The sequence below is a fragment of the Diorhabda sublineata genome, chromosome 3 (genome assembly GCF_026230105.1).
Source record: "Diorhabda sublineata isolate icDioSubl1.1 chromosome 3, icDioSubl1.1, whole genome shotgun sequence".
In the NCBI taxonomy this organism is placed as follows: Eukaryota; Metazoa; Arthropoda; class Insecta; order Coleoptera; family Chrysomelidae; genus Diorhabda; species Diorhabda sublineata.
This window is the reverse complement of record NC_079476.1, coordinates 32,754,733-32,768,712: the sequence shown is the minus strand read 5'-3', so window position 1 is coordinate 32,768,712 and position 13,980 is coordinate 32,754,733. Positions and strand designations below refer to the sequence as shown.

Here is a 13,980-nt window from a genome sequence, read left to right as displayed (position 1 = left end):
GAGTTCATTGAGGATTTGAATGATTCTGTATTCATTGAGCATTGAGCTTTGATCACGGCGATCACGAGGAATAATTTCTGATATTGAATAATTTCCCAAACCTATACACAGGTTTCCATATTTCTATCTTACTTGCATTCGCTCGGGGACATTTTTCGCTCTGGTAGATTGTTGGTGATGGAATTCAGTTCTGGCATTGTAAATTACATACAAATTACATACGAAAGGAACGACGCTGAAACTTTTTAGGAATATGGAGTATGAAAAGCAAATGTAATGCAATATAATTGCCCATAAATGGTCTAGAATTGATGGATTTAAAAAATAGAGATCTTACATATTTGGTACATTGAAATAAAATAAGTATTTTACTATTATATCTTATGCACCTATAGAATAAAAACTGTCCTGTCCATCCATAATTTATACAATTGAAATGGACTAAACAATCGATAAACTTCAAATTGTTCCCAATTAAAATAAAACAAAAAGTGGAATAAAAAAAGTGTTTCAGAAATGATTCCTACAGTCGGTGACGTTAATTTCTGCTGGTGAAATTGACACTGATAATGAAGCTTGGACTTGATTTTTCCCGGAAACTGAAAGATCTGCTTCAGGTGACACATAAATGGAAACTAAACATGCAAAATATGTTCATCTAAAAGGCTATGTACAAATCTGTATGCTGCAAGTCTATTTGTTTTGGATGTGTGACACCTTATTTCTTATTATAGTTTTTATTATTATTTTTATATTTTTTATTAATTGTGTTACGTTAAATATCTACTATTATAAACCATCTGTGGGTCTTCCCATCACTATAAATGTCCTAATCTAACCACGTCAGTAGTCAAAGGTTAATATTATTGATCAAAAATATATGGGACATAGAGGGATTGGGTCCAAAACCCTCGTGTCAGTTACGAACATTTCCAATTGGTCTATTTCAGATAGTTACCCATTATTACTATCTGAAAAAGAGTTTCTGGAGCCCTGATTACATTTTGTGAATAATTTTCCTCAATAATTTTTTTATCCCACAAAACTCACTTGTTCTCCTTTTAATCCATCTGCTCCTCGATCCCCTTTGATGCCTGGTGGACCCTGCAAACCTGGAATTCCTGGTGGACCAGGAGGTCCCGGAGGTCCCATTATCTATCAACATTAGAAACATTTGGTTTCAAAGATTTGTTTCCATAACACTTTCTAGAGGTTACAAAAGTTATAGGATTTGACTTGGATTGGAATTGGATATCCATTTTCATACTAACAAAGTAGTATCCAAACTTACCAATTCTCCAGTATAGAAGTCTCCAGTACCGTCCCCCTGGAACAGTTAATGAAATAAAAAGAAAATTGGAGTTCAGTGTAAATCATTTATAGGTACTTATTAATAGCAGATATTTTACTCATACCTTGTATAATGTTATTTGAAACATAAACTATTATGTAATAAGATAATAACGGCGAATTTATTAGATCAAGATTAGTTCTAAAAAATTAATAACATGACCTCAATTTAGTAAATACAATAAATTTTCAGTTTAATGAAGAATTTTATAATTTAAAAAAATTTTACAACAGCGAACTTTTATGTAGATGGTCAATATCATGCAGAAATATACACAAATGGAATAAACAGTTGCATTTTCAATTTTAATGATCTTTAGGGCTGAAAGACAACGTTGAAATTGTACCATGAAAACAGTACTTTACAGAATGAAGACGAAATAGTTACCAATAAGACAGCAATAAGCAATCCAGCTTATGATGATGTTCTCAATAATAAAATAACATTACTCCATGATTTTTCACTATTGTTCTATGCATTTAAAACAAAAATAGTGTCTAAAAATCTGTTAATAAATTGATGAAACGGTCGAAATAGTTCGAAGAGCCAATATTTTTTTTATTTACGAGCTCGTCCATAACATGGACCGTGAAGTCATTCCTGTAGAATTATGATGGAAGTGTCTAAAGTTTTAGAATACGCCGATTCTTTGTTTATATTGCAGTTTTTTTAGAAAAAATTTCTAGGAAAGCCTTTTTATTCATTTTTCTGTTTGTTAACTCTCTAGAATTATTCAACAAATTTTTTTAAATATAAATACTTGCTTATTAACAACAAGAAGTCAGTGAATGATACGATCTCATCCCGAATAAAATCAGGATAGAAAAGTGAACGGTGTGTTATAATAAATTAATAAGTTAAGAATTAGATAAGTGGTGTAGTATTAAGTCTTAGTGTATAGTTTAGTGAATAATGACTAATTTATATACTTCGTGTTAGACTAACACGAAGTATATAAATATATATAATATATAAATAAATGAATAAAGTAAGAAACGTGAGTATAGTTTACCCAACCGTTAGAAATAGTTTGAATAAATAAGAAAGCGACTTGAAAGTGACATAACTAAAAACAGCTGAAATAAATTGGAAAAAATGAAATGAAATGAAAACATTACATTATTATACTAGGGACGACATTATTACTAAGTTAGCGTTGTTATGGCAGATTTGTACCAAGTTATATAAAATTCTAAAATACAAAAACAAAGACATATACTATAAAATTCGTCTAGAACAATGTTCATATCTTTTAAAAAAATATTTAAATCGAAGTTTTAGTGAGAAAAACTGACACTTCACTTCATTAGAGAAAATGTGAAGTTACTTACTTTCAGAAAATAGCATCCTTCAAGATTTTTTTATAAGACGTTTTTATAAGAAATATTTTAAAAGTACTTTCTTGTAATAGCAGATCTGCAATTTCAAATTATACGCGGCTTTATGCTCTTATAAATGCACTGTTTATTCAATTTATATGTTTTTTTAAGATATACTTATACTCTGGTAATGTTTTCAGCTTTTTAGCTTCGAAAATAACATTTCCTTATTTCGCTGTGCTATATTCCTAATGAAAGTGCTAAAAGCTTCTATAAAGCTCATTTTCATTTTAAAATCTTGTAAAGCTTTATATTTACCTGTCGCCTCCTAAGCTTTTTGTATTTCTGCTAGTCAGGATGCAAGGATCCGGAAAAAGAATGAAAAGAAAACATGTATTAGAGCAATACGCCTGGAAATGTATGGAATAAGAAACGCATTAAATAGAATATCATATAAAAAACACGTATTTCATCAGAACCATTAAATAATATTAAATCGAACAAAAACCATTATTTTGTGATGATTCCCTCTAAGGATTTATGAAAAGTTTATCCCTGAAACAATATGGATTTTAAATTTTTGTTTCAAATTTATTTCTTTTTGTATTTTTTATATGACAACATTAACAATTATGGTGTTTCCTACATTTTAAATTACTAATATCATGATTATTTAAATTGAAAGTGCAATCAACGTCTGTCATTTAACTTTTAATGTTGTTGAACGTTATTCAGTTTCATTGGCGAGCTTTGATATAAGAAGTATAATCATTAAGAATTATGCATCATAAATTTCCGTGGTTTACTGAATTACATTATGATCGTACAAGTACGGAATATGTAGAACATTCTGGACACTCACTTGAAGTGTCTATATTCGAAAAAAATGATGGTATTGGTTGATCGCAAATTGAAAGTGCACGAAATTGTGGAGCATCTCACTGGGTTCAGTAGTTTCAATTTTGAATAATAGATTGAGTATGAGATAGTATTTCCGGTATATATGATCGCAATGTACACCAAACCTAATCGCTAGACGAGTTTGCCGGAGTGTTTGATCTAACTGCAATATGGATACGTTTTTGCACCGCTTCCAGACCTTGGACGTAACTTATACCCAGCATAATATACCAGAAACCAAACAACGGTAAAAACACTGAGTGAATAGGCAACAAGTACCTAAGATCAAGGTAAATTTTCCAGCGAATTGAATCATGGCCATCGATTTGTGGAATACACGGAGTACAAGATATTGTAGCAACTTGCTGGATTGATTTGAAAAGGATTAAAAAAAGACCGCATTTGTCAAAGAAGAAATTGCTCTTGCACCACGACAATGCAGGAGTTAGAAACATTCAGAAATTACTTTTCTATCCATCCCATTCTCCTGATTCAGACCTGGGTGAATTTTTCTTATCCTATACCTGCTACTTTGCTCGAAAATATTCGACTACTACAATGAAATCATCTACCTACTTTGATGTCATCGACATATTTTATTTTCAAAAGGGATGAATCGTCGGAGACGTCTTTAAACCAATCTTATAGAGCTCAAAGTAGACGAAACAAATAATAATGAGGTCATGGATTTATAACAATGTTGTTATTCTTTTCTTTGATTTAATGAAGAACATAGGTTGTGTAGTTCATACTCTTTGGTAAGATTTGATAGATGTGGAATATAGAATTTATTACCTAAAGAATTTATTTATTTCATATAAAATTATTGTTTCCTTTTCACATAAGATTCTAGAAAAAAGTAAATAGGAAATCCGCAGAATACTGTTTAAGTAAGATACATTTTTTTCCTGGTTTTGTTTATGTGTGAATGACATACAATCTTGTCGGTTACAATAAAACTGAAAAATGTCGTGTTTATAGTACTTTTCTTAGAAAAAGTTTATTTTCCATGACAATGAGCACATGGCTATGAAACAAGTCTCCCATAATACATTGCTCGAAACCATTTTTTTCGTCTTTAAACATGTACAATCGATCACTGCTGTAAATATGCGCTTCGGATCCCAATTATATTATAGTATCATTGTATGGTAAAATGGGACGTTTTTTTATAGACCCTACAAAAAAGAGACATTTGCTGCATGGTCGGAATAAAGTTCAATGAATCCACTATATAATCGTTTACAAAGAATAATATATCAACCGTACCATTTTCAATAATATATATACGAAATAGTGAAGACAAACTGAGTAGGTATACTTGAGCGAATTTTTTAGCTGGGATACTCATGATGATTATTATGCTGAATATGTTCATAATTAGTAAAATAGACTCACATCTATTTATTTCATTTAAACTCTATCATATCATATTCCATTCAATAGATCGTATAATAAAAATTGTCAATTTTTCGAATGCTGTCGGGCTATGTTTAATGAGTAGGAATGAAATACACTTGTAATTCTCTTGAAATAAATACAGATCAAGAATTGTGATATTAAGAACAAATCAGGACAAGAAGTCACTCTAGGTTCTTCCCCTTGTTATGCCTACTTCACTTGAATATCGGATACTACTCTTGTCACCTTGTATAAACCGGTTGTCCGCCACGTCGTGTCGCAGAGAAATTTGCATTAATATACCGATTGTCCTCACTTGCCAAGCAATTTAGTTTCAAATTAATCTAATAAATCACAAAGTGTTTTAAGATGGCTACTGAACTAAAATCGTATTAGCACTGCGAACGTCGGTCGTGTTGGCACGCTTTTGTAAGCCCTCGATCAGTTTGAATAGATGTATTGTATGTTATTTTAGGTAACATGTCACACAGTTTAAATTTTTTTTTTTGGTATTAACACGATTGTTTCGATCGAAAATTTGTAAGCGGTTGACAGTTTGGCAATTGCTGTAGAGTATACTCTATGAGCTAGTAATGATGACTTTTGCTCATTAGGATGAGTTTTGCACTACGAAAGTAGCAAATTACTAGTTGTTTAAACATACAGATGCTATTAAATTTTTTCAGAATTTGTTTGTATCAATCGACACGAGCTTGTTTTGAGTGATTGTCAAATTATGTAGTATCCAACGAAAAAAAAAACACTGTTATTAATGGACTGTATCGCTATTTGTAAATTTTTATTTTACCTACTGAATTAGAATAATTGTCAAAACAAACAAATATGTTTATGTGCATTTTTCTCAAATATTAAAACAAAAATCTAAACTATTATAGAAATGAATGTTATTTTCAAGAGTCTGTTTAAAATCAAAAAAGAAAACAAACACTGGGAAGTGAACAAACGGGAGTTACCAAAACCGTCGCTTTGACCAGACAGCTCGATTTAATTAGTTTTTTTCAAACTTTTCCAATACTGTGGTTTGCAATTTATAACACACTGTCCTTGAAACAAAGAATATACGTTACATTGAATTATGTCCGATTGATACAACTCCTGAAGTATTATTTCGAAAGAAATTCTAACATATTTTGCATAAAACCGAAAACTTAACATATAATATTTGATTATACGTTCATAAGATTGACATATTGTTAGAATGTGAGCAAATCGTCGAAACCAACTGGATTAACAATCAGACATCTCAAAATTATATTATTATTGCAAATCTAATTGTTTAAAGACAACATTGTATATTTGAAATAAAATCAACAATGGAAAAAAACAAGACTGTTTTTAAAATGTTCGTATAAAAATTTGCGGACTCTTTGGAAGTACGAATTCAATTTAGGTAAAAGCAGGGAAAGTCAAAGTTTATAGTCTCAATTTCGTATTATGGAGAATAAGCTTTCAGCCATTTCAGCCTTCTCTAAAATGTTTTGTAATTAGATATTGCAGGTTTCGAAAAAGACTTTTAGTGACAACTGAGATAATCTCCGTATTCATCCTTTTTTCTCAGCGATACTTTGAAAGTTTATTTGAAATTAAATTGAGAGAAGTTTGTTTCGGAATATAATAAATATCAAATAAAATTCGCAATTGAAGTAGAGAACAACAATTATTCTTGGATCAAAGTAAATATTTGAAACTATTAGTTTATTTTTTCGCATATTGAGTTGAAAATGATTTTATCTAAAGTTTTGGACTCATTCTGTGATACTTAGAGTTAACGCTTATATTGATAACTATTTTTCCATGGAAATAAGGATTTAAGGGATAATGAAATTATTTGCTTACGACCTGAGAGGGCCCGAATCTGCAGTGGGAATGGCTGAATATAGACAATCTAAAACCTTAATAGCTGAGAGAAATCTGTTAACTGTTAAACTCATTTAAATAATCGGAGAAAAACCTAGGATTTGACCTAGTCGCTCTCAGTATAGCGACGCTCTGAGTATTATTCATCTCTGTAGAGGGCGACAATAGAGACTCCAAAGGGATTTGTCACGAAACTAAAACCGAAAACGCCCCACATTACATTACAACATGTAAATAATTATTTTATATATATTATTATTGATCATGATCTATTAGTAATATTATTTGTGAAACATTAATCATGTGATTCCTGTTGAACATGTTATGGAGTCACATGGTTTATCAAATAGATAATGAAGATATACATCTATTACCTGGAGTAGTGAAAATAGGCTACGAATAATAACGGACTATTTCTCTAGAATTTGAAAGCTAACCTACTGTGCGCAGAAACGTAATTCTTAACCTCACTCCTCTGCTTACAGCGATTAGAACTATATGAAAAAATAATGAGCTACAGACTAACGCTTGATATGAAATGCCACAGGATTTAATGAGTTTCAGCCACAAATTCAATTCAGTAACAAAGTCAACTACAAACATTATTAAACAGAAAAGAATATTATTAAATGGTATACAGGCGAATGGAACAGAGAGGAACTGGGGTATGAAAGTACGGTCTTCGAACCAAGCAAACTGAAAGCTTGGAAAAAGGCTAATTTAATATCACCAAGAAATAATGGAAGCAAAAACAATGCTCTTATTGGAGAGCCCAACAAGCATTAAAGCACGACGCTCATTTGTAATCAATTCTGAAATGATTTGGGAATTGGTACATACTAGAAGAATGGAATGGGATAGCTGTTAAATGTGTTAAATTTCTGAATAACTTTCATGGAATACAATATTGAAAGAAATAGGGTGATAGAACAAATAAAACATTGAATAATTGGAGCAACATACTAAGTCTTAGATAAGTGATCACACTATTTCCATTCCATTTTGTGAATGGAAACATCTATGCACAAATTTGCAGAATGCAAGAAAACTACAGTACCTTAGGGCAAGATACTTGAATAAAGCAAAAGGATTTGCCTAAATTTGAAAAGACAGATTTCTTCAAAATTATTGAAGGAAACAACTATACCAGGGTTGTTATTTAACTTTTGAGATAGACAAATAAAACAAATATTTATAATGGAATAAGGCTCTATTGTTGTCCAAAATAGTTAAGGTCAATAAGCATGCGTTTGAACTAATTGTCAAAGCATTGTTTCAATTCCGACTGAGGTACCTTCAAAACATGTGATTTGAACGCATCAATCGCTTGACCTTGCAATTTATTTTTACTAGAAATAACTGGATGCCAATTAAGATGATGGCGGATGATCCATCAATTCGATGTTTTAACTGTTCCAAAACGTTTTTGATTGAACTGATGCGTGAGAACTTGCATTGTCGTGATGGATAATAGTTCGTCTTCTTACAATGAATGCAAGTGGAGCTGATGCCCAAGTATGCGTCAATTTCACGGTATATCACATGACGATCTTGTAGTATCAGTTTATGCACAGCATCGTTGGCACAACGCCGATTTTTGACGACCTTCAGCCTGTGGCGAAGTGCAACCACGATTGAATTCGGAAAACTAGCGAAGCACGGTAGCACACTATGGTTAGGTAAGGTTGATCGACACACTGCTTTTGGTTTAATTTAATGTTTCAAATATCTGTGAACAACTCAAACAGAACTCGTATGAAAACACGTTCTAAGTACGTACACCATTAAAAATGTTTATGATGGTAATGTCAGATTTGACATTTCCACTACAGTGTTTTTATATGTCAAAACATAAGAGGCAAGCCTCGTAGGCATTGAATGGTGGAGGAGACCTTTGTGCTCTTTTTATATACATAGAATATGATAAAGAGTAGTTAATTATGAGTTAAAGTTGTATGCAAGCTTATATATTTTTTATATATCATACTTGAATTAACGCATGTTTTATATATTTGAATGAAATTTGAAAGTTTCTACATACCGAATCTCCTTTTTCTCCCTTCTCTCCTTTTTGTCCAGGATAACCTGGTGGTCCAGGTAAACCAGGTGGTCCCATTAATCCAGGAGGTCCAATATCACCATAATCACCCTTCTCGCCTTTTTCACCAGTTGATCCCTAATTTTTTCAAGATAGAATATGTCAAGATTCATTCCTATCAATTTTATTTGGTATGTGAATAATATAAACTTATACTCATATATCCAAATAGTATAATGAATGTACAATGTAAGACTGAAAACTGAAATTTATCCGGTTTAATCTTATTAAAAAATGATGATGAATCGAAGATTATTTGAATAGATTTTGATACTCTCCTATTTCATACATTTTATCTTCTCTTTTTCTCTGTTTTGCGATCGACGCTGATTATTTAATCTTATTTTTTTCTCATTATAAATATAAATGTATCAATAAATATAAATGGAAGACAAACAAGGTTTTCCAAGTTCTTTAAATAATAATCACATTTGTTTTGACATACAACATATGGGCAAATGAAAGATAAATATAACAGCCCAGGAAATCACCAAAAATATTACATCAATATTAATAATAAAACAATATAATAGAGTATAACATTTCACTGAAAATTTTGGAAAGTAGATACTAACAAAAAAATTTTGGCAGTACATTATATCGATCTAATTTAGAGCCACATTCTTACTTACCGGAAGTCCAGGAGGTCCTTGAAGTCCAGGTTCTCCATTTAATCCAGAAATACCAGGAGGTCCCATAACTCCCGATTCTCCTTTAGGTCCTTTGAAAAATATAGTTTTATTATGTTGGAGAGAATATTTAATTGTTGGACTGGGGCTTACTGAAGTTCTGGACATGTTAATATCTAGTTATGAGGTGCGAGAATATAGATATACAGAATATTCAAATCTGTTAATCTACTAATTGAAAGATTACTAGAATTTCGGTACAAATAAATAATACGCTTACCGCAAGAGAAAAGTAAAGGAGTACAATTATGTTACCTCGCGAAAACGGTTGTAGTATTCATATATATTATACAATGTTATATTACAGTTTCTTTGACATAATTCGTGATACCCTATAAGAATTAAATACCTGGAAACCCAGTAAACCCTCTAAAGCCTCTTTTACCCTTAATACCTGGTGATCCCACCGTCCCCTTCTCTCCAGGAGCGCCTTTAGATAACACATTTCCATTTAGGCCCTATACAATCCACAATTACTCATTAGATACATAGCTTCAACTTTTGGTCTTGAATGTAAAACACATAAACTAAAAATCATGCCTGGAACTATTTACAAAAACAAAATTATTAACACATAAAATCTACAAGATAAAACAATGATCAATATGTCCTCGGTGAATGAAAGTTTTTTATACACCATTTTTGTTGTAAGATATTCCTTTGATGTCAAAATATATTTTTATTTTTTCTCTCCTATGTCTGAAAATATTTAGTGGTCGTTAGAGAATATTTTAGGTGCAGTAACAATGTGAAACGTTCTTTGTAATTATTATTGTCGTTTAAAACATCCTATGTTATGTGTTATAAATAGTGTGTATTCCATAATACAAAGTCATGACCTTGAGTTTCTGCTCGTTTTGCACGGTATTCACCATGTCGAGACCCATGTTTCATAATATAGGTACAAATCGATGCAAAAATCCATTTTATTTTGCTTAACTAGCTTCAAAGAGTCCAAAAAATTAATTCATTGTAGTTTCTGCTCCATTTTAAGTGAACTACCATGATTAACAGACCTCCCCTTTTGTTTTTTATTTTAAGCGGCTGTTTTGCACCCCCTGTACGACCACCTTTAAATATCGCATACTAGTATGTATGGAAAATGGAAAATAGTCACCATAATGTCCAGTCTGAATGTTTTTTTTTGGGTAAATCGTGCTCAATCAATATCTCGAATTTTTTTCATTGTTTGAAAAAACTCAAATTTATCCATTGTTAGAAGTTATTAGAAACAAATTAATGGAGTGAGCTCAAAATTTGATATAATGAGATAATATTTCAAAAATATATACAGGTCAAGTCAAGAGAAACTTCACATACTTTTGCCATATGTAGAGCTCCTCAGAGAGGATATCATTGGGCAACTAAAAAATGTGAACTTCTCTTCTTTATTAATTTACAAGGTGATTTGGTGAAAAGACCATAAATTTTAATTGGCTAGTGTTTACACAGCTGATTTGATTCTTTATTTTTTTTTTCATGATTTAGTACACTACTACTCGTATTAAGCATTCGATTGGTATTACCTAAAATTCCAGCTTGTTCACTGTTACTTTATATTGTCTCTAATAGCAATATCAATTGTTTTTGAATTTTGAATTACTAGGCAAAAATCGCACGCCTTGAAAATATTCTTATGGATCATTCATACACGTATATACAAAAAATTTGAGCGCCTGGTTGATCATTCGCAATTTGGTTTTAGAAACGGAATGGGAACTCGGGAATCTCTTTTCTCCTTGAAGGTGCTGACTCGGAGATGTAGAGATATGAATGCTGATGTATTTGCATGTTTTATTGACTATATAAAAGCTTTTGACTATGTGTTACACCAAAAAATGATCAACATTCTAAAATCAACCGGGATCGACGCACAAGATCTAAAGATAATAACCGAACTTTACCGCCACCACACAGAGGTCCCACAACAAATGGGTAAACTTAAAGAACTTCTCACGACAATCAAGGAGAGAAAGTTGCAGTACCTAGGACATGAGCGATATGAGATTCTCCACCTGATAATAGAAGGGGGGATCGAAGGAAAACGGTTGGTCGGACGTAGACAAAATTATTGGCCGAAAGATAGCTTGGACAGAGGTCTACAGAAATTTTCAGAGTTACGGTTTCTCGGGCGACAATAGCCATTTGGATCGCCAACCTCCGCAGAAAGATAGTTGAATAATAAATTAAATTTAATGAAAAGTGAAACCTCTTGTATATGTTACTGCGTGTTGATTGTAAATGATTCGAATCTTATGTCAGATAATAATATATTGTATCAACTGCACTAAATAAAAATAACGATCCAATTCTAAAAAGATTGACGTTGACCGTTTGACGTTTCTCGATATTTTATAACCATTGTCATCATGAATCGTTATTTATGTGGACAAGAATACATATTTCTTCTCTGAGTATCTACGTTACGTACTATTGTTTTAGATTTGGTAGAGCTTTTGTTACTGTCATTTAAAATGGTACATCAGTTTTTGACCCCAAAATATGCTGACATAATTTTTATTTATGGGTTCTGTTTCTGTTTTCAATCATTTCTGAGAAAATGGTACTTTTCCTAGTGGAAAAATAGAACAACGTGTAGATAGAGCGCAGGAGGATGTCATTATTGACGCCTATAATAAGAAAAGTAAGTCGAAAACTTAATATTAATCAATAACAAGTAAATTGAGTCTCACAAAAAACCCATTCCATTCATTCCAAGTGCAATTTATAGGAAACGGGATAAATAATTCTCGTAACTCACATTATCACATGACCAATTAGTACGTCGTCACTTTTTTGATGGTCCTTTTCGAGTACAGGTCTATTTTGATTTTCTACAAAATATCTGGCCGAATTTGCTTGCACATTTTCAGCATGTTGGGCATCCCCCCAATTTTTACTGGCAATGAGAAAATATCTAAATAATGTTTATAGAAATCCCTTGATTTTAATCCCGTTGATTACAATATTTGGGGACGATCGAAGCAACTAGTTTAGTCATAAAATTTAATCACTGATAACAATTGCTTGATATTATACTTTTTTGTAATATTATAAGCATAGTTTGATCCCAAAAGGAAAGAAGTAATTCAATGCTGGGTTCCACTTCAAGAAACTACTTTGAATTCTTTTTATTTTGTTCCAATTACTGTATTTTTTTCAGCTTTTATTTATGTGTTATAGCTACATCATTGTAATATTATTCGCATATATTTACACTCTTTCTATTCGTGGGGTGAATTAATAAATACTGTCTCTTACATTTGCTTACATTATTTACACATTTTACAATATTATAATAATATTTTAATAATTTTTTCACCCCGACTAGTTATTTAAAATTGAAATCACTGCGCTACATAAACTTATTTATATACCGCGAATAGAATTCTACAAAGTTCTAGAACAAAAAGAAGCAGAAGAAATGAATAAATAGACTTTTCGGGAAATTATTTAGAAGAAAGAATAAACAGTTCTAGAAGAACCGATCAAAGACGCTTCCGCCATTTATAAAACGTGTTAAAGACGCCGCGTGATTTCCCCAAATTTTAAAATTCCATTGTAGTTGGACAGGGCCGACCTAAGGATCCATTTCGCGAGCTTGTTCATAATCTAATTTTATTTATTGTTTGTTGCTTATTATTGTTATTTGTTACTGTTTTTTGTTGTTTGTTATTGTAATTCGATACAGATTGTCATTTTAGTTAAAATACGCGAATTTTGTTTGAATTAATACCTTATTACGTTAGACGACATTACAGTTCTTCTATTTTTGGTAAAATTTCATTGTTCACTAAAAAATGAATAAAAATGCCACAACTTTATCGCATATGTCATTTTCATTAGTTATTTATGTAGTTTGAAAGTCACTTATTGCGTTTAAAAAATATGTTATACAGGGTGCAATATTCAATACAAATCCTAAAACTGATTTCTAGGTTCAACTAATACCATTTGAATTTGATAGTAGTGTATTGCATCATGAAAAAAATTAAAAAAAAAACAAATGACCCGTGTAAACACTATAGCCAATTTAAATTTCACAAATCACTTTTTAGTAGCCACATGATATACTTCCTTTGCGACTTTACGACATATGGTAGAAGTATGTAAAGCTGCTCATGACTTACCCTGTATGAAAATGTGATTTTTGATGAGCTCTATCCGTCGGATCGAGGACTTATTGATCGATGATGTAAACGCTAAAATAATTCGGCCACAATACTATGATGATACGAGTATATAGATTTATAAAGGTTTTATTGAATATTTGATAGTGTAGGATATTAGAGAACTGAATGAAAAATCGACATATGTAATACCTACACTATAGTCATTCATTAT

General features: G+C 31.4%; 1 protein-coding gene across 3 annotated transcripts in view; it reads right to left on the bottom strand.

Annotated features, from left to right (window-relative positions):
* Positions 1–13,980, bottom strand: part of LOC130441553 (collagen alpha chain CG42342-like) — a 426,499-nt gene that overhangs the window by 23,127 nt on the left and 389,392 nt on the right. For 2 of the 3 annotated variants that reach the window (XM_056775280.1, XM_056775281.1), the window contains exons 9-13: positions 9,580–9,668; positions 8,891–9,025; positions 2,989–3,015; positions 1,292–1,327; positions 1,051–1,155 (exon numbers count right to left, since the gene is read on the bottom strand). In XM_056775280.1, coding sequence (XP_056631258.1) covers positions 1,051–1,155; positions 1,292–1,327; positions 2,989–3,015; positions 8,891–9,025; positions 9,580–9,668 — 392 coding nt within the window. Of the gene's footprint in view, positions 1–1,050; positions 1,156–1,291; positions 1,328–2,988; positions 3,016–8,890; positions 9,026–9,579; positions 9,669–10,030; positions 10,095–13,980 lie in introns of all 3 variants that reach the window. The other variant, XM_056775282.1, reaches the window with a different exon arrangement.